Consider the following 20,855-nt stretch of genomic DNA (forward strand, 5'->3'; position numbering starts at 1 on the left):
AACAGATAAATAAATAAATTTACCACTGACAGTTTTCAGTTCAAATTATCACTTGCTTATCAAGACAAACGCATAAATTAACTGACATAAGTATATTTCTCGTATGATATATCGTTAATAAAATAAAACGACAGTTCCCTGGGGTTTTATCAAAATTGAAGCCTTTTTTTCACTTGTTTTCAACAGAAGCTCCACTCGGCTGATCACATCAACGTGTTAAGGTTATCTGCCGTGTGGTTGTTATGTACTAAAGTTTTAAATAACTATATTTATGCAAAATTTAAGGTCACAATACAAACCCCCCACGGTATAAAAAAATTAACATAATTAAGTCAGAAAACGGGAAGACAAGATTTAATTTGCATTCACCCAGATGGTTGAAAGTATTAAAATTATCGGAATGTCGTACAAAGGGACAAAATTCGTTTTCATGCCATATATTACACTCATGTCCAGACTCAAATATCTGTTTCATTAATACGAAACGTTACAATTTGTGACACTTTTTTCAGAAAAAAGTAGTGCGTAGCAGAGTGACACCAGGTACACTCACCAATGCTGTCACTGTGACTTCAAGTCCAACTCATGCTGGCTTCTTCTCGATACGTGGGAAAATCCGCCAGCAACCTGTGGATATTTGCGGGCTTTGCCCGGTTTCCTCATGCTGACTACCGTTGTATAAGTGAAATATTATTGAAAACAACAAGCAAGTAAATAATTAAATAGGTAAACAAAATTTTTTTGTTTACCTTAAAATCAGAAAGTACATCTCATATCAGTGTTATTGTAATAGTGCACTGTAGACTTCAATGAAGTAGGTTTTGCCGCCGTCGCATAAATAAATAAATTAATAAATAAATAAAGGAAATAAATAATTTTGTGTAGTAACGCAAGCCAACATGGATGTTAAAAGTCTGCAGTTAGACATATAAAGACGTGCTTTTTATGTACAACCTATACTTTTGTCCTACGGAGTCATGTAAACAGTATATCGTTAAGAGAAATGCATGGATTAGTCGGCCTGGTTCCAGGACACTGTCACCGGATGTAGCGCCTCAGTCTGATGACGTCGGCGTACCCCATTAACCAAACAGCCCTGCAGGCTGTACATATTTTATTAGGATCTTAATTCTGCATGGAGAAACAAATTTTTATCAGAGTTGTAAATTAATCAGTGGTAAGTCAAAATATAGCATTTGTGTACACTCAGGCGAAAAAAGGTTTATACACTAAACCTGGGGGGGGGGGGGGGGGATATTGGGTTGATTGGTGGGTGGTAGGGGCATCATGGAGACTTACCCAGAGTACTTACCGTAAACAAGCGTTCAAATGTGGAAAACCGAAATAAAAAGAGACCGTATAGACGTAAGGAAAGAAAACGCTTTCATTTTCAGTGTTATGTTTCTTTCTGATTCATACATGTACCGCTATGAATTTTCACTAAAACTTTTTAAGCGTTTTTCTTTTTATTTTCTGAACAGATAAATTGAAACATGTATAAGTTTTTTCATGACATGGAGCATGCAATGTATATCTACACTGAATTTTGTCTGAGCTAATTGCCTTTGTTAACCAACGAGCTGTGACGTGCATATTTTAGTACTCCCCCGAGGGCAACGACAAATTAACGTGTAATAACATAAGAACAGATAAACGATGCTTGGCATGGTTACAATATTGTACACTGACAGTCCCCACGCGCTCTCTGGAGAGGCGAATGCTTGCTTCTTACACAATACCAAACATTCTGGTAGTATTAATTTCGCAAAACCTGTCCCCTTACGGATTGAGCCGTCAGAATTGTAGCCATGACAAAGTTTTCAATGATGAAGCTGTATGCGAATTTTACCAGATTGTAAAAATTGTGTAAGAATTTTGAAAGAAAATCTAACGGCCACAATTTTGATGAAAATGAACGAAACGAACTCGATATGTTAACGTGTTAACGATGAGCCCACTATTCAAGTTTCCGTTCTACATTTATACGACAAACCATATTTGAAGAAAGCCCGGAAAACTTACAGACAACAACTTGGCCAGAATGGCCATAATTTTGTTAAAATTTAACGAAATGATCCGAAACTCGAACTTGACCTTGAACTCTTCAAGGTAAAGCTTTATACTATGTTTACTTTCAATACGGATAAACTGTTTTGTTTTACAAAAGTTCGCAAAACTGTCGATGTCCAACACGAATCAAGAACGGCCATATTTTTTCGCGAATGAATGAAACAGGAAGTAGTCAAGAAAGTTGTCGTGGTCACGTGATTACCAAGTTTCATAATGATGCACCTTTTTTTAAATAAAGTCCGGAAAACTCATACTTAACGGACTAATAGACCGTTTCTAAACCTAAAGTCATGGTCAAGCCTTTACCAATATTCTCTTCGGCACGATGAACTTTTTAGAAAAAAAAACCCCAGAAAGCCGATTCCGGAAAGAACTGACCATTTGTAAACCTATAGTCAATACACTCTATACGAATAATAAAACAATAATTTAGACCACGTAAACAAAACATATATTTAGAAAGTTCACGTTCACTGACATTCATCAAAATTCATAGACATTTATCGGCAAAATTACATATTGCATGAGCTAACATGATACAAAATTTGGAACTGATTTCATTTAGTATCATATAATATTCGTCGGGCCTTGCCCTCAGCATTATAAACTTGTGTTTCTGTGATTCACAGCTTATCTTTGCAGGAATCCGTCCTAGTTTCTTTGAGGGTTAGTGTTGAAGGTTGTTGTGAAACTTGTCCTGTGTTTTATGAACCAGAAAGTGCATTATAGTTGACGGCTGATGTTTCCACCCCTTGATTCGTCCCTGTTTTGATTTATACATTTAATCATTTATTTGATTGTCCATAACGATGATGATCAGTAATATGGGTAGAGGAAAGCCAGCTACCGGGGTCATCAAGCCACCTATTTTTGGCAAGTCTCTGACGAACTTTAGCATATATATGTGACGTTCAGATGTGCACCTCATACTGGAGGAAAACATGTAGTCCTCAGCAAACGTCTGATGACGCAAAAAGCCACAGCCGTCGTCCACCGGTTATTGTCACCAGGGTTGCACAACAACAGTGAGAGAGGAATATTTACAAGCAGTCCTACATATAGTGAATTAAGCACCATATCCCCGATGTATGAGATAAGATTCACAGCCTTGTCATCTGCTTCTCTACACTTTCTGAGTCTTCAACCTCATTACCATATCCAAAGTTGTCCGTTCCTTGTGCCTCGTTATCCGATGATGGCTTCAAACGATCTCCGGAACACCGGCGAAATCCTTGGAAAGTTGGACAGAAGGGGACATAACTCATCCAGCTCCATCTGTTAAAGAACTTTTGAACGAGGGGAAAGTCGTAAGTGCTGTAGTCCGCCGCATTTTTACCCGAGGCTTGTTCCGTGGTCGTATGAACAATCTGGCGCCATTTCAGAATCCCTCTTTCCTCATCAGTACCTATTAATTAAAATGTGTAACACAGCTTATTTTAGCAAATCATTCCTTCGTTAAACGACATTGCAACACTAAAGAGCATTTGGTCAGTTCAGTCTAATATCTTTTAGTAACATCTCATCACAGATGCTAATTCACCAAGATGTGATAAGCAACTATACTAACAGTTTATTTATACATGTTTCTGGGCTTTTCGGTTGCATCATTTTCTTTTATCATTCAGTTGTTCTAATTTAAGGTGCGCACTAGTTTTTATGTGAAATATCGCTCATCGCAGCCTTTCCCTTGGAAGAATGGACAACTGGAAATTGCCACAAACCGAGTTGAAAATAGTGAATACCTTCGTCTCAATCATATCCCGGTCCTCGTACGAAACAGACTGGATGCCAATGGATAAGATGGAGAATTCTCCCAGAGTGTTACCGGCCTATTGATACTACAATCCACGTCATCAAAACGTGCAGAAATAAATCCATGGTATCGGTTATTTTTTCTTGCAGGTATGTTTCCACAAGTTCATTTATTGTATTTATTTATTTGACTGGTGTTTTACGCCGTACTCAGGAATGTTTCACTTATACGACGGCGGCCAGCATTACGGTGGGAGGAAGCCGGGTAGACCTTCCCACTCACAGACAGAGAGGAAGCCAGCATGAGCTGGGCTTGAACTCACAGGGACCGCATTGGTGGATCATTACGCTGCGCTAGCGCGCCAATCAACTGAGCCACGGAGGCCCCTAAATTTAAATATCACGGGATATAATGTTCTCCTGTGTATCGGAGGGGCCGTCGCTTGAAGTGAACCTCATGATCAACATAAAGGGGAACTAACATTTTCCAAAAGGCTCTAAATCCGATATCTGGCTTATATTATATGTGATACTCCGTGACCCTAACATTCCTGACTCTACCCGTGCTTGTCCCATATCTGCAGACATGCACAACGAGGTATAATTTTGCTTAGGGCGGATTTAATGGGATTGCTCTGTGCGTCAGGGATTTCAATGCTGTCACTCCAAATTTCCACCTTCTTTTACCCTTTATTATAGAGTCGGTTGTCTTGGCCATAGGGAGAGATGTGGAATAAAAATTGTCGCTTATAAATTTGGTCAAGAACTTCCTCCATCTTAGTTCAAACCATTCAGTTGATCAGGAACTGCCGTCTCCCTCAGTTCAAACTGAGATTAGTACATGTATAAACTGGAGGATGGCGGCCCATTAGTAATAAAAGCTCACCGGGAATTGTGTTGTCCATCAGGAAACCAAAGAATCCACCAACAAACATACTGGTACCGCACAAGACAGTCAGGATCTGATCAGCTACCTGGCTTCCTGGAGACCAGTAAAACGAAAGATATTGAAAAGATTTAATGTACATTTTGATACAGTATGTGTGTAGGACTGAATGCAGGAAACAGATCTCGGCATAAACCAGTGACCTTAAGCAAGCAACTATATGTGTTGTCGCACATAAAGCAAATAGTATGCGTTGCAGAAAAGAGCTTGCCGTGTATGCCGTATTGCTGGAATAGGTGATTTCCACCAAAATTCATGTAAAGCATATAAATGTCCTCTCTATTACAGATAAGAGTCTGAGAACTGATGAGGTATATAAAGAATGGCGTCTGGAGGAAAATTCCTCCACGGATCTTCTTCTATATACATGGGAGTACAATACAATATACAATATACCTTGAACAGTTTGTGTCTACTGACCTGTACGTTGTCAATGGAGGTAGAAGAAAACCACATATACAGCTACTAGCGTCCTTGAAATGTAGGGACATGAATTTATTTATTCGTTTGTTTGATTGATGTTTTATGTCGTACTAAAGAGTTTGTCACTTTTACGACGGCGACCAACATTATGGAGGAAGGAAACCCGGGGAACCCCACGACCATCTGACAGATTGCTGACAGACCTTTCAACGTACGGCCAGAGACGAAGCCAGCATTATTAAAAAATAGTTTTTTTTTTCATAGCCAAAGCCAAAGATAGCATGCTAGATTATCCTCATATCATGGCATCCGGTACAGTCAGTGACATGTTAGCCGTGTCTTAGCAGGTTCAGTACACACACAGTCACTGTTTTGTTTGTTTCACTATCCCCACAAATAGACATCATTTGCTCTGCCCTAGTGTTTTTGAATTCTAATTTAAATTACTCTGATAGGCTGCATTAATAGAAGTTGTTGAATAATTGGACATTTACCATTAAAGATTACTGACCTTGACCTTTACTTTTTCTTTCTGATTTCATAAAAGCCAAAAAAGAAAAGTGGCATTGAAGTAATACAGTTATAACACGGTAATATGAGTAAAGTTGAGCAGGCAGTGAAATCTGATACAAAGGGGAAGCAGAAGCCCCAGCTCATGGTTGAAATTGATTTAAGTATTCCTTTTTAAATATGTAAACATTTCATTGTGAAATGCGTAGTTCTTCATGAACACGCAGGTTAATGTAGAGTAACGTTTTGTACCGTTGTTTTTTCTTATGTGTTTGAGATTTAATGTTATTCCGTTTCCGTAATGTGAATATTAATTCTGGCTAATAAGATAACTGGTTTAAGTATATTTGCACTTTATGTGCATGTACACATAGTTTTATTTTGTATACTCAGGTGAGGAAAAACTGATTTCCAGAGCCGGGTAAAAGCCCACCACATTTTATTATTTTGAAGAATCGACAAAATGCCCACACGAGCAACACGACTGGGGACGGAACACATGTAACAAGACACAAAGGAAGTGACGTAAACTTTTCCTCACAACTTTTTAATGGTGCAGTACTTGTTTGATCTGTATTATACCCAAAACGCTGTCACCTACCATCTTTATTTTGCCAAAATAAAGATGGTAAAAAATGAAAGACATCAACTGTGAACTTTTAATTTAATCAGACATCAGTATGCAGAGCGTTTCACATTGTGTTCAGCATGAAAAATAAATGCTGCTACTGCTTTTTTCTTTCTGTATGTATGTCATCAATATATATATATATATATATATATATATATATATATATATATATATATATATATATATATATATATATATATATATATATATATATATATATATATATATATATATATATATATCTGTGTGTGTGTGTGTGTGTGTGTGTGTGTGTGTGTGTTTTAGTTTGTAAATGAACAAGTAAATCAAGGTTCTTTTTTGTGTATTATATGCAAAAAACTAAATATGTTTTTCTTTTGTTTTCATTTCAAAACACATTGTATTAGTATAGACTGCTGTGAACCACAGAACATGAATGTGAAGTGAAAGCTTTTGGTATTTATGTGGCAGCATTGTTAAAAGGGCCCCTTATGGACGTGTCGCGCGTGATTGCTGAAGTGTTTCTAAATCATGAAAATAGAGTAATAGCTACTAGTAAATAGTTGCCGCTAACCTGTTTGAATAGCGTCAGGATGTTTATCAATCCACTCCGGTAAACTCAAGCCGAAAAAAGTTGAAAAGCCGAGAATAAAGAGATTCCTAGAGGAGTTCAGGTCCACGAACTGAAGGTTCGACAATCCCACCGCTGCCACCATTCCTGAAAAATGAGAGCTGTCAGAGAATCGAACATATCCAATCAGACATCGTTTATTTCGGAAAATCTGTGAAGCTTATGATTTCTTTTGTCCGTCGCTTTTTGCTTGAAGAATTCAAGAAGGTCACAAGAATCACATTACAACGTTGAGCTATCCACTTTGTGAGTTCTTGGTTCAAGGTCAGATGCCTGTATTCAGCGCAAAGTTGTATCACACTAGAGATCTTAAAACCGACAATCGTGGTAGCTGCTCGATAGAAGCAGAACAAAAGGACACATACATCACACCATATAAACATAGGTTCGAGGAGAGTTGTGGGAAGAAATATTTCACATCTTACCAAATGTTACCATGAACATCCCACCGACAACAGGAGTTGGGATAGTTACGAAGAGAGCCCCGAATTTGCCCAAACATCCCAGCACGATCATAATCACACCACCCGCCTGAATAACCCGACGACTGCCAACCTGGAAACATTTACGGGGGGGGGGGGGGGGGTATTGAAAATATAAGTTATATTTTGTAACATTTACCCGGGATTTGACATTAGTTGAAACGCTGTCTGTGCAGTAGGTGACGTGAGTTATTGCATAGCGACACGATACGTTGAGTTACACTAGACCAGTGACGAGTAATAAACTGCAATTACCATCAGTGTATCTTTTCTTAACCATGGTTGCTGTAGTGGGTGTGTAAGTTGTAGTATTTAAGCATTTACACGAACAATTAAAATAAAAAATAACTGAGGTTAATTTGCACGAGGCAGTGACCATTTGCCAACTATTACACTGTCGCTGCCGTTTTGGTTTTACACTGTATGCTGTAGTCTATTACACTGAAGTCTATTTTGTCATCTTAACAATTGTTGTATGTTAGTATTTTGTGTTAAGAGTAGCTCATAGAATTTCTACAGCTACGGAAAGAATCCGACGAAACATTTCGGGATTGGTGTATGGAAATTAACATGTAATCAATCAAACTATAGAAACCTCTAGCTGTCACATTTCGTTATTTACTGCAAGAAGATTCATCTTTAGTAGTTAATCTTTTACCTTAGTGATGCCGATAGCTCCAATATTCTCGCTGTACGACGTGGTGCCATTCCCTGAACCCCAAACACCAGCAAGTATGCAGCCAATACCTTCAATACCGATCCCTGTTAGCAACAATGTAACTACTTCTCACTTGATGCATGATATCGGTATCTTGTTGCATGCTGTTGCTATCTTGTTGCATGATATTGCTATTTTTGTTGTATGATATTGCTATCTTGTTGCATGATATTGCTAAGTTGTCTATTGTTGGGGCTTAGATATCTCCTTATCTTTTTGCAACATAGTAAACAGTATAAGAATCGGTGCAAAGATCATCGTTGGTAAGCGTTACATAAACAGTTGTTTAGCTACAGAAACGGACTACATGTATGTGAAATCACCTCACCTCGTCAGGCATATGGCAAATGTTCGGAAGCAAAGCCATATCAATTTACGCTTAAATCGAAAACTTTGTGTTCGTGTAACGTCCATATTGTCAGTATCTCAGACGATTGGAGCTTAAAGCAATACCAAAGCGGAAGATCAGCTCCACCTGACTCCACCTGATATATATAGTCTTGTATGTGCCGACATAGTACGATTTATTCAATGCTACTCGCTGCCTAAATAATGCAATTATCATAGGTTAATTACTCTGCACATAGATTCTTAGATATAGGGACATGAAACATCGCCGAAAGCTGGTTCCTTTGTATTGTTTTCATGTTATTGTGTATAAGATGTGTTGACCTGACATAATGTTGAGTTCTTCTAATTAATGCAATTAACATCACTGCAGTGTATTTTTAGGTAATTCAGTTTAGAGGCGGGTATAATGCCTTACCAGTTAAGCATTTACATGAACGGAAAACTGGCGGAAACTGACAAGAGAATGATTTCATCAGAAATTCCTGGGTGAGTTATACAGTTAATAATTTACTGGGATGGAGCTGTGGGGTTTATCACCTCTGTTAATGGCGTGATCAGGTGGCGGAGGAGCGCCGCTTAACCGTGCACAGGCGTAGTAATCTCCCACGGACTCTACCATTGATGCCAGGACACCTGCCAGCATGGCAAATACTCCTGCTGTACTGACTGTTGGGGTACCCCATTGTCCTGTGATGTGAAATGTGAGAGAGATATAGGCCTATGGATCCGAAAAAGAGAGAGCAATGCTGGTTGAGGTACAAAACAACAACTACCCACCAGGCCTAAAAATAACATTTCGATGAACTTAGGAAGCCACACTTTAATAAATATCTCACAACCAGAGGTTTTTTTAAAAAAAACATATGTCCATAGTTTTAGTTATCTAAATCCTTTAATTATATTCTTTCCATAATATGTATATGTATTTTTTCCTGTCATGAATAAAGAGGTTACAGTTTTACCGTTTCCCCCCCTCAGTTTTGTGTTATAACATGCCAAAATGACATACTATTTCAGGATATGCTATGTCTTCCCAGGTGAGAATGCATGGTTCATTTCTAAATTCACACTTCACAAAATAGGTATTTTTATTGTGTGATATTCACTCAAATGAAATTAGTATAGGTAGGTTGGGGTACAAAGATTTTTTTCAAATCTACATATATCGTAAACATAGAAAATTATTTGTTTCAGATATTTTCTATCGTTGGAAAATGTAAAAACAGCTGTCAAAGATATAAAGATGGTATAAATCTGAAAACTTTCCAAACTGTGACAACTATCGATAGTTTGAATAATGTCGTTTCTCTAGACGTGATTCTTTATTGCTTGTGTTTTACCGAATAGAAAATGAAAACAAGGGAAAAACAAAACTAGTAATAACCTGGGTATGGAAATCGGAACCAGGGGGCGCTGTTCAGCACCACTATCCTGGAGTCGGTCCTGGCTTGATAGCCCCAGCCATCGGGGTCAGAGGTCAGGGCCCCAGACACCGTCAGAATATAACACACCAACCAGGACAGGCACATACCGAGAAGAACCTGGGCGAAAAGGTTTGCTTTATCATAGAAACCAATATATATTATAGCACTTATTGATTTTGTAACTGGTTGCCTTCTCCCGCAATGCTCTCTTTTGAAATCCGCTTATGGAAGTGTATTGCCATATGGCTTTTTTTTGTCAGTAATGGTGCAATGGGGAGTGCTCAAAGCAGCAATGTAAAATACCGATGATAAACCTAGATTTAGGATCATGAATTAGATATACTGAAATACGCCTATACTCCGACAACTTTTCACCGCAAAGTCTGCATGGAGGACGCTTGTATTTTCCACTCATCGCATATCTGTATTATTAGAGTTTATGAGTATTTAGAAGCCTCCACTTTACCTTTGGTATCTCCAATTTCTGATTAAACATCAAACTTATGAGACTTCAGGAAAAGCCAGAAATAAACTACCCACCCCACCCTCACCCCCCGTTCCCCTCTTGTTACTTAATTGTGCCAACGAAACAATGACAGTTGGATTCGAACTTGTCACCATACTTTTTCACTTACTGGTAAAAAACTAGATATCCCCTTGTATTCATGTAGCAATAGAGAAATTTGTAAAGGTAACTAAAGCACTAACGTATAACAATGTGTATACTTACAGGAAATAATCGCAACAAAGGGAAACGACCGATTCTAAATCCCTTTCCTCTCTTGTACACAGGTAAAGGAAATTTTAATTCGCGAAGATACTGTGAAAACAGGGCTATAAAGAATATCGTCCTGAAAATAATTGGTTGTAAATAGCATATATTTATTTACTTACATGACAGTCGTTGAAAACCATACCGGCATTTTACACCGCCGTAACAGGGTGAACTGTCTCGAATGTGAAAAACTAACGTGCACAATGTTACTGGAGTGAGTGAGTGTTTGGGTTTAACGTTGTACTTAACATTTTTTTCAGCACTATTGCTGGAAGATAACTGATTTTCGACATTTGACTGTGCACATGGCTTCTCATAGTCCCAAGGAAACTGATAAAGGCAAATTATAGTATTTACAAGCAATTACACCACAAGTACATGTAATAAAAATTAATATTAAGTATAACTAATTAATTTTAACATATGAATAATTATTTTAACATCGTTAACGCTAGTTCACCATTAGGCTTCAGACTAATCAGAGAAACAATCTTTTGCAAATAATTTGAAAGTATTGCTTTTGGATAAAGTTGCACATAATATAAATTAGCTGTAGGCAAAAATATGTAGGTAGTTTTTTTTTTAAACTATTCATTCTTCGCAAACTTTTGATTTATTAGATCGCAACACTTAAAACTAAGTCATTTAAAGGAAAAGGCCTCCAAAAGTCGAAGTAGGCATCACTAAATAGATCACTTCAAACTATACATAGATATACTATCATTTATTATTTTTAGATTTTCGTGAATAGAGTTAAAGGCCAACATGTGAATTTTATGGTGGACTTTACGGCTATACTATCAGAGGTTAGGAACTCTGACGTCACAGACAGTTTTTTCAACTCTAATCACGACACTGCATGTTGGGATAACTGTTTACACCCATGAGTAAAAGATTACTGAAACAATGTCACCAAAAATTCCTTTCTTTTTGGTGAACATCACGAAAAAAGGTGATATAACGTCGGAGTTCCTAGACAGCGTCAGTACGGCTCATAAGCCTACTCCTGTTTAAATGCCTTTCAACACGGTTAAAAAAAATCTGAAAAAATAAATGAAAGTATTTTTACGCATAGTTTTTAGTTGTCTGTAAGATGAACCTTACTTCATATTCAAGCTTTCTTTTACTTTAAAACTTAGAAGTTGTTATATAATCATGTGATGTTACTGTCACGGATCGTATTTTACTTATTTAATTCTTATAAAGTTATGGACGTCAGACATTGATGCATTTCAGCAACTTACATGACAGCGACCCACCAAAACTGTGAGGCTTGCTCAGAAGCAGATGCGAACAGTGACAGCCCGATAAGACTGATGGTAGGAGTTATCGCTAACGGCCCAATAAACCGCAAGATAAAGCCCATAAAACCGCTGAATCCTATCACAACTTGGAACAAAGCTGACACGGTTATCGCCCCTTGAATCTGGGAAAAACAACACGCAGTGAGCCAGTTTTTTTTTTTTTTTTTTTTTGATCCGTTAAAAAACACAAAATGCGATAAAATAAGGCGTTTGGTTTTCTTCCCACAAGCCCTTATAGCCGCGGCCAACAAATGTTTGGTTTTAATAATCTAATATCATCCCTAAACAGGGGAAATAGTTTACAAGTGTAACAGTAACAGGAAGATCCGAGATAGTCATTTGTTTCCAAAGTGATTATCACTCTAGCAATACGACAGATTCTTAAATCATTATCACTCCAGTCATAAGGCAGATTCGTAAGTGATGATTGCTCCAGTCAAAAGGCAGATTCTTAAGCGATGAAATCTCAGGTCAAAAGACAGATTCTTAAATCATTATCACTCTAGTAATAAGACAGATTCGTAAGTGATGATTATTCGAGTCATATGACAGATTATCTTATGAAGATCATTCCAGCAATAAAGCTGCTTCTTAAGAGATAATCATTCCAGTAATACGACAGATTCGTAAGTTATGAATACTTTAGTAATAAGAGATATTCTCCAGGGTTTATTATTCTCCCGATAAGGCTAATATTGATGTACACATGACTTACTTCCCGCACTCTAGCCTGCCACAGTGGCCGATGCTTGCTCATCACCCCCGGGGATCGGTATAGACGTCCCGTTAAGGCCACAGTAATCTGAGGTTGGAGATAGTACAAAGAGTAATGTGTTAATGATATATTTATTTATTTATTTTATATATTATATACGACATTATGATGGGAGGAAACTGGTCGACCGGAAGTTAGCACCAGATTCGCTTTTCGTTTTTCGAATAAAGAATGTGGTGCTGGCATGATATTCGATATTCGAATAACGAAAACCGAATCTGGCCCTAAGTTCTGTTCGCTCTCTGTTCGTGTTTCTCCCTGAAGGCTAACTCTTATAAAGAACCCCTTATGATCATTGTCGAGAGAGGCCATTTATGTCACGTAAACCCGTAATCCCGAGCTTCGTGTAGAAGTCAGTGGAATTTTTGTCATAACAGAAAAGACACAAAAATTACAACATTAAACACCGAATTAACTTAATGTCTCTTATATCTGTCTTGCGTGGAAATGTGTCAGAGACACAAAATCCTATTATAGCGGGTCTTCAGTATTTAGATTTACACCTTGCAGACGGCTGTTAATTTGATTTTCCATATTTTTTAACAGCAGCCGTGAAACCTCTGGTCATGGGTCAAAATGTACAATTCAGCCAAGTCAGTCACGTGGATATTTTGTAATATGCAATAAAATTTACCTGTATCAGTGAATGGACAGCACCACTTGGGTAGAGACAAAATGGCGATTGTAGGGGTAAGGAAGGAAAACGTCCCACCTTGACGATCGGCAACCTGAACACAGAGGATGTTAGTCAACAGAAAATTGAACAGGAATAGGAAACCGTATCGGTAATATATTGAGCTTCAATGTTCAAATGAATTGGCAAGAGAGTTAATGAAATATTTACATTTTCATTTATTCATTTGTGTATTCATGTAGATCTGTTTTTATTTATTTATTTATTTATTTTATTTGGTTAAATGTTATAGACTGATGATTAGCACTGTACTCATGTATGTACTCCTCTGTGGTAACCTGGTTTACTAGTGGGAGGCAGCGGCTGGATTAAGGGCTCACTATTAACATCACTGCATTTTTCTTAACAAAACTCTGTTTAATTCATGGTGATAGAAGGCGTGCATACTTATACTGTTCAGTTATTTACATGAACAGTTGGAATAAAACCTTGACTGAGGTCATAAGACAAAAAGACCTGTAACCGTTTGTCAGCTATCACGCTATAGTCGCAGCTCTGGTTTTTATATTATGTGTTGAAGTCTTTCTCATCGCAACGTATAGTAAGTGTACCTGCATCCTATGGGGCCTCTGTGTCTTAGTTGGTTATCGCGCTAACGTAGCGTAATGACCCAGGAGTCTCTCACCAATGCGGTCGCTGTGAGTTCAAGTCCGGCTCATGCTGGCTTCCTCTCCGGCCGTAAGTGGGAAGGTCTGGCAGCAACCTGCGGATGATCGTGGGTTTCCCCCGGGCTCTGCCCGGTTTCCACCCACCATAATGCTGGTCGCCGTATAAGTATAATATTCTTGAGTACGGCGTAAAACACCAATCAAATAAATAAATAAATAAATAAATAAATAAATACCTGCATCCTACAGTAGTCTGGAGTAAGGTGCAGATTCCGGACACGAAGAATATGGTGCAGATCAGCTGACTGACGCTGAGATGATCGTCCGCCATACAGAAATACGGTGCCAACAACAACGGCACCGTCAAGATCCCCCCAAACGCCGTCAAATATTGCTGAAAGAGAAATTTCATATGATTTTCTGTTTAATGCAGGAAGGTGTGTGCATGGCAAGCCGGTAAGGCCATAATCGTATCATCGTACCATCGTTCCATCACCCGACGAATTTTTACATCTGTGCAATAAACATTTAGGTTACATATGCAAAAAAGAATTTCCCATGTGCAGATTTTTTTTTAGCATATGAACTCTTAGAGAATAAACATCAAATCAGATTTACTCTCATATGTTTCGATGATACTTGCCCTTACATGGAAAAAGTGGCTGAATACTCAAAAAGAAGCCATTGGAAGCTTGTTTACCTCTGGTAAGTCAAAAGACAACAGGAAAGCGAATAAAATCAGAGCAGCGGCGACAGTGTCATAGGTAAACAAAAAATACAGGTAATTGATAGAAGTCTCGTGTCAGTTGACCTCAGTAAAGGTTAGCGTGACGATAACACTGCATTATGAGAATTCAAGGCCACTGACGTCTAAAAAATTGCAACTGACATCACCGCATTTTTTTTGGCATAATTCCGTCTAAGTCATGTGCTAGGGGCATGAGAGTCGCAACTATTTAAAGATTTAGATAAACAGTTAATACAAACCCCTGAGCTTAGGTAAATTGACAAGAGGCCCTATGTCAATGTTTTACGTGTGATCAGTTACCAGCCATCACACTGATTGGCTGAAATGACTTGAAAGTTCCCACACAGTAAAACGTGCAGTCAATTTTCCAAGTTAGTTAGCCTACCAAATAACTCAAAACTATCAGTAGTAAGTAAAAAAGGTAAATAAATACCTGTAGTCCAAGAGCGATACAGAAATACCACGGTGGGTTTTCATCCACTGAGTACAGTAGGTCACGTGGCCCTCCTGGTTTATTTCTCTCATCCTGTAACATGCACATGAAAATTTGTTCTCTAATTCTTTTCGTAGGTCTATGGTAATATTTATTTTTTATTTGATTGGTGTTATAGTCGTACTGAAGAGTAATTAACGTATATAATGTCGGTCAGGTTTGTGTGGGGGCGTAATGACCCAGAGGTCTCTAACGAATGCGTTCGCTGTGAATTCAAGTCCAGCTCATGCTGGCTTCCTCTCCGGCCGTAAGTGGGAACGTCAACAACCTGCGGATGGTCGTGGGTTTCGCCCGGGAGCTGCCCTGTTTCCTCCCACCATAATGCTGGCCGTATAAGTGAAATATTCTTGAGTACTGCGTAAAACACCAATCAAAAAAAAAAAAATAATAAATAAATAAATCAGGTTTGTGTTGTTTAAAATTATTTAGGTCATATCAAGATGGAGTCTCTCTGTAGGAGGTCAGACCCAGTGCCGATACAGCTATGGAGCTGCCTCACTGGAACGCCGTGCCGAAGACACCAAACACGACACCCCACCCCTTCACACTACAGTCGTTTTTGTCAGTTACAGAACACTTTTGCTCGAGTTTGCGCCACGACAGAATGCGTGAAGGCCAAATAAGTGATAAATCCTTCATTAAAATGACATTTTACGTCATTAAAAGAAATAAATAAATAAGAAACACAAGACTTGCAGAAAACAATGTAACGAAGCAAAGTATACAATTGCACTCATTCTGGATATGGGGCTTTGTAATAAAGATGGTTTCTATCTATCCAAAATAGGAGTTAAAAAAAAACCTATAATTTTTTTTAGAAAATTTATGAATTGTTTCCAAAGACAAACTTTATCTGTAACGTACAATTGTGACATTATGTAGACGGCGGGTAGAACTAACCGTCTGCTCGTTTTCATGTAGCTAGAGATATATAATTTTCTCTGTTTAAGGAAAGGAGTTATTGGAAATTTGTTTGTCCCAGTCACTTAGTACAAATGATAGTGAGCGGTTTATGAGTAGTGTCTAGGGGTCGTGGGGGCAAGGGATTCCTTGTATTGAGGAAGAGGATGTGTACACTGCTCAGGCAGGTAATTGCGACTGGTTAAACAGAACGGAGAGACACATGTGTATAAAAATGTTTGAACAGGGCGATCGCTCTCGTCTGTGTGAGCACTGTTATATTTTGAGAGCAAATTCAATGAAGGCGTAATGGTAGCAGCTAAAGAATCGTAAGCACGTTTACAGTCATACAGGTGGAAGGGTCGTGAGAATAATTGGCTCTATGCGATTTAAAACGTAAAATGCAACCTAAAAGGCCATGACTACTTCGAATCGGATTGGCTGAGGCGCAAAAAAAGTGCTTGGGATAACAGAAACTGAGTGCTATGGAAATAGCAGCGGCATTATTTTTTGCTGAAATAATCGAATGCATACTTGTTTGTAATTTTGTCAGGGGCAACCTTAAGGCTGCGCGCGTATTCTCCCCATCACACAGGGGATAGTGGCTAGCGTGGTACGGTGTAGGCGAAAAGTGTGGTGCTGACAGGAGATAACACGTGTAGGAATGGAAACGATACAGACAGAAGAGCATACAATAATGAAGCTTACAGTGATGTAGGCGGAGAGGAATAATGCAGCTTACAATGACGCAGGCAGAAGAGCATACAATAATGCATCTTACAATAATGCAGACTAAAGAGCGATAATGCAGCTGAGAATAATGCAGGCAGAAGAGGAATAATGTTGCTTACAATGATGCCGGCAGAAGAGCAATAATGCAGTTTAGAATAATGCAGGCCGAGAGCAATAATGCAGCTTACAATGATGCAGGCCGAAGGGCAATCATGCAGCTTAGAATAATGCAGGCAGAACAGGAATAATACAGTTTACAATGATGCAGGCAGAAGAGCAATAATGCAGCTTACAATGATACAGGCAGAAGAGCATACAATAATGCAGCTTACAATAATGCAGGCCGAGAGCAATAATGCAGCTTACAATAATGCTGGCAGAAGGGCAATCAATGCAGCTTACAGTGATGCTGGCAGAAGACCAATAATGCAGCTTACAATGATCCAGACAGAAGAGCAATAATGCAGCTTACAATGATGCAGGGCGCAGAGCAACAATACAGCTTACAATGATGCAGGCAGAGGGGCAATAATACAGTTTACAATGATGCAGGCAGAAGAGCAACAATGCAGCTTACAATGATGCAGACAGAAGAGCAATAATGCAGCTTACAGTGATGCAGGCAGAAGAGCAATAATGCAGCTTACAATGATGCAGGCAGAAGAGCAATAATGCTGCTTACAGTGATGTAGGCAGAAGAGCAATAATACAGTTTACAATGATGCAGGCAGAAGAGGAATAATGCAGCTTACAGTGATGCAGACAGAAGGGTAATAATGCAACTTACAGTGATGCAGGCAGAACAGCAATAATGCAGCTTACAATGGCACAGGCAGAAGAGCATACAATAACGCAGCTTACAATAATGCAGGCCGAGAGCAATAATGCAGCTTACAATAATGCTGGCAGAAGGGCAATCAATGTAGCTTACAATGATCCAGACAGAAGAGCAATAATGCAGCTTACAATGATGCAGGGCGCAGAGCAACAATGCAGCTTACAATGATGCAGGCAGAGGGGCAATAATACAGCTTATAATGATGCTGGCAGAAGGGCAATTAATGCAACTTACAGTGATGCTGGCAGAAGAGCAATAACGCAGCTTCAATGATGCAGGCCGAAGAGCAATAATGCTGCTTACAGCAATGCAGGCAGAAGAGCAATAATACAGCTTACAATGATGCAGGCAGAAGAGCAATAATGCAGCTTACAAGGATGTCAGGAATGGAACAACTTTATGACAGTCAGGCTATGGAACAGATTTATTACAGCTACAATCGCGCTGCAGGATTACAGCCAGGCCTCCGGGCTGTGTCCGGTTTCCTCCCACCATAATGCTGGCTGCCGTCGTATAGGTGAAATATTCTAGAGTACGGCGAACATCGACAACACACATCAAATAAATAAATAAATAAATAAATAAATAAATAAATATTATAGCCAGGCCGTTAGACAGACCGATTATAGCCAAACTATGGGATAGACTTATTCCAAACAAGTTAAGAAACTTATTTTTCACAGCCGGGCTGTGGAACACACTTATTACAGCCAGGCTGTAAGGCAAACTTATTAGAGTCGGATTGTGGGACAGATTGATTACAGCCAGGCCGTAAGACAGACTTATATCCAGCCTGTAAGAGAAATTTATTAGAGTCAGCCTGTCGGACAGACTTATTACAGCTACAGCCGGCCTATGAGACTCGGGCTATGTGACATACTTATTGCAACCGGACTGTTGGGACAGATTTATGACAGTCAGGCTCGGAGACAGATTTATTAAAGCTACAGCCATGCTGTTGGACAGACTGATTACAACCAGGCTGTGGAACACATTTATTACAGCCAGGCTGTGGGACAGACTGATTACAACCACGCTGTGGAACACATTTACTACAGCCAGGCTGTTGGACGGACTGATTACAGCCAGGCTGTGGAACACATTTATTACAGCCAGGCTGTTGGACTGACTGATGACAACCAGGCTGTGGAACACATTTATTACAGCCAGGCTGTGGGACGGACTCATTACAGCCATGCTGTGGAACACATTTATTACAGCCAGGCTGTTAGACAGACTGCTTACAACCAGGCTGTGGAACACATTTATTACAGCCAGGCTGCGGGGCAGACTTATTACAACCAGGCTGTGGAACACATATATTATACCCCGGCTGTGGGACAGGCTGATTACAACCAGGCTGTGGAACACATTTATTACAGTCAGGCTGTTGGACGGGACTGATGACAACCAGTCTGTGGAACACATTTATTACAACCAGGCCTGTGGGACAGACTGATTACAGCCACGCTATGAAACACATTTATTACAGCCAGGCTGTGCGACGGACTGATTACAACCAGGCTGTGAAACACATTTATTACAGCCAGGCTGTGGGAGAGAGTTATTACAACCAGGCTGACGGACACACTAATTACAGCCAGGCTGTGGGACCAGAAGCTGTGATACACTATTGACTGGACGGTGGAACACACTTATTACAACCAAGCTGTGGGATTACAAGCTGTGATACACTATTGACTGGACGGTGGGACAGACTTATTACAACCAGGCTGTGGGGTTACAAGCTGTGATACACTATTGACTGGACGGTGGGACACACTTATTACAAACCAGGCTGTGGGATTAGAAGCTGTGATACACTATTGGACTGGAATATGAATATCTATGTTTCTACACAGCAGTAAAATGTAGACAGTTAAAAAATTGTTACACCATAGTGGCAGCGTGAGTATTCTCTGTATCCGTAAACTTCGGGCAAGGAAATAATTTGTTTGAATTCTAGCAATATCTGCCCATTAGGAATACAAACATACATTTGTCCATGAAATGCCTGTCGCTGGCTCATGAGACTTAAAGCCAAGCTTTTGTCTCAACCTTTTGTCACTGACGAACCATTTCGCCGGAATCCACTGCGTAGTGAGTGAACTTTTTCTTTGCTCTACGCGATGTCTCTCAGTCTTAACCCTGATCACTGTTGTACAGTGAATTCCTCTACGGTTAATAAACTGAGTGGCGCAAATTCATTCAAATATTTTCTATTAATTTAGATAATCACCAATACTTTTAATTATTAGGTATGTTTATAATTCAGGAAATACAGATTTCAGAATGTATAAAGCACAGGAACTCAGTCAACCCATTAGAGCACATTTTGGGTTCGGGTTTTAGACGATAACAACTGCCTTTTTTCAAACAGCATATTTGGCTTATCTATGCATCGTATGAAACAGAGATTAGCAACAATTAACACTAGGTGAAACAGGTGAAAAATCCATTCACTGTGCTGGGCTATCCATTGGGCCCAGCTCACCGTACAGGTTCATGACTGCATTGGCTTACCTGGGCTGGGTTCCCCTCAGGTAACTGGCTGTTGTCACCAGTCATTATGCACGATGTCTTAATCGATGTGGTCCCGCAGTGAAAGGTTACTTGTAAATGTGACCAGCCTATTGATAATTCACCTGTTAAAATACAAGTATGACAGCGAGATATCCACGGGGCTACATTGGGCAGCCATTTTGTGAACAAAGACCGAGAAGTACATGTACTTTGAACGTTTGACATTCAAAATTAGGGCAGGTAATGTGCTAATAAAGGACTACTAAACAAGGTTTATACCGACGGTTTACTGTTTTAACATGTGTGCTTTAAACCGGCCAGGTAGAGTATCAGTAAAGAGGCAATGATGAAAAATTATGAACACTATAAACTCACATTTTAATATAACAGTAAACAGCATTGAAAGTAAAACCAGAACAGCGACCACAATGCATTAGCTGGTAAATGGTGAAATATGGCCTCTTGTCAAATTATTTCAGTTAGCATTTTATTCTAACTGTTCATATAAATGCTTAAATAATATCAACTTGCACACCCATACATGCAGT

At 39.2% G+C, this 20,855-nt stretch overlaps 1 protein-coding gene across 2 annotated transcripts; it reads right to left on the minus strand.

Moving 5' to 3' along the window:
- Positions 1 to 456: 456 nt before the first annotated feature.
- On the minus strand, positions 457 to 20,481 carry LOC135477610 (solute carrier family 23 member 1-like). 2 transcript variants are annotated; one of them, XM_064757776.1, is made up of 15 exons: positions 20,308 to 20,481; positions 15,255 to 15,347; positions 14,310 to 14,467; positions 13,406 to 13,499; positions 12,712 to 12,798; positions 11,937 to 12,118; positions 10,648 to 10,768; positions 9,878 to 10,034; positions 9,031 to 9,180; positions 8,083 to 8,186; positions 7,368 to 7,497; positions 6,886 to 7,029; positions 4,709 to 4,804; positions 3,224 to 3,475; positions 457 to 668 (listed from the first exon to the last, which is right to left on the minus strand). In XM_064757776.1, exons 1-15 carry the CDS (start codon positions 20,350 to 20,352, stop codon positions 562 to 564), a joined length of 1,920 nt encoding a protein of 639 aa, XP_064613846.1. In that variant the 5' UTR covers positions 20,353 to 20,481; the 3' UTR covers positions 457 to 561. The 2 variants fall into 2 exon arrangements, with proteins under 2 accessions (XP_064613846.1, XP_064613847.1); XM_064757777.1 differs by lacking the exon at positions 457 to 668 and having other exon boundaries at positions 1,018 to 3,475.
- Between the last annotated feature and the right edge of the window lie 374 nt (positions 20,482 to 20,855).

This window comes from Liolophura sinensis, chromosome 11 (assembly GCF_032854445.1).
Source record: "Liolophura sinensis isolate JHLJ2023 chromosome 11, CUHK_Ljap_v2, whole genome shotgun sequence".
NCBI classification, from domain to species: Eukaryota; Metazoa; Mollusca; class Polyplacophora; order Chitonida; family Chitonidae; genus Liolophura; species Liolophura sinensis.

What these genes read in the sequence shown, in the direction of transcription:
- LOC135477610 (XM_064757776.1), bottom strand. Translation starts at nt 20,352, where the DNA reads ATGACTGGTGACAACAGCCAGTTACCTGAGGGGAACCCAGCCCAG. An exon ending in GTATCGCTCTTGGACTACAG is followed by an intron (nt 14,468 to 15,254) that starts GTATTTATTTAC and finishes TTTCTCTTTCAG; the next exon opens with CAATATTTGACGGCGTTTGG. An exon ending in TTTTGGTGGGTCGCTGTCAT is followed by an intron (nt 10,769 to 11,936) that starts GTAAGTTGCTGA and finishes AATTATTTTCAG; the next exon opens with GACGATATTCTTTATAGCCC.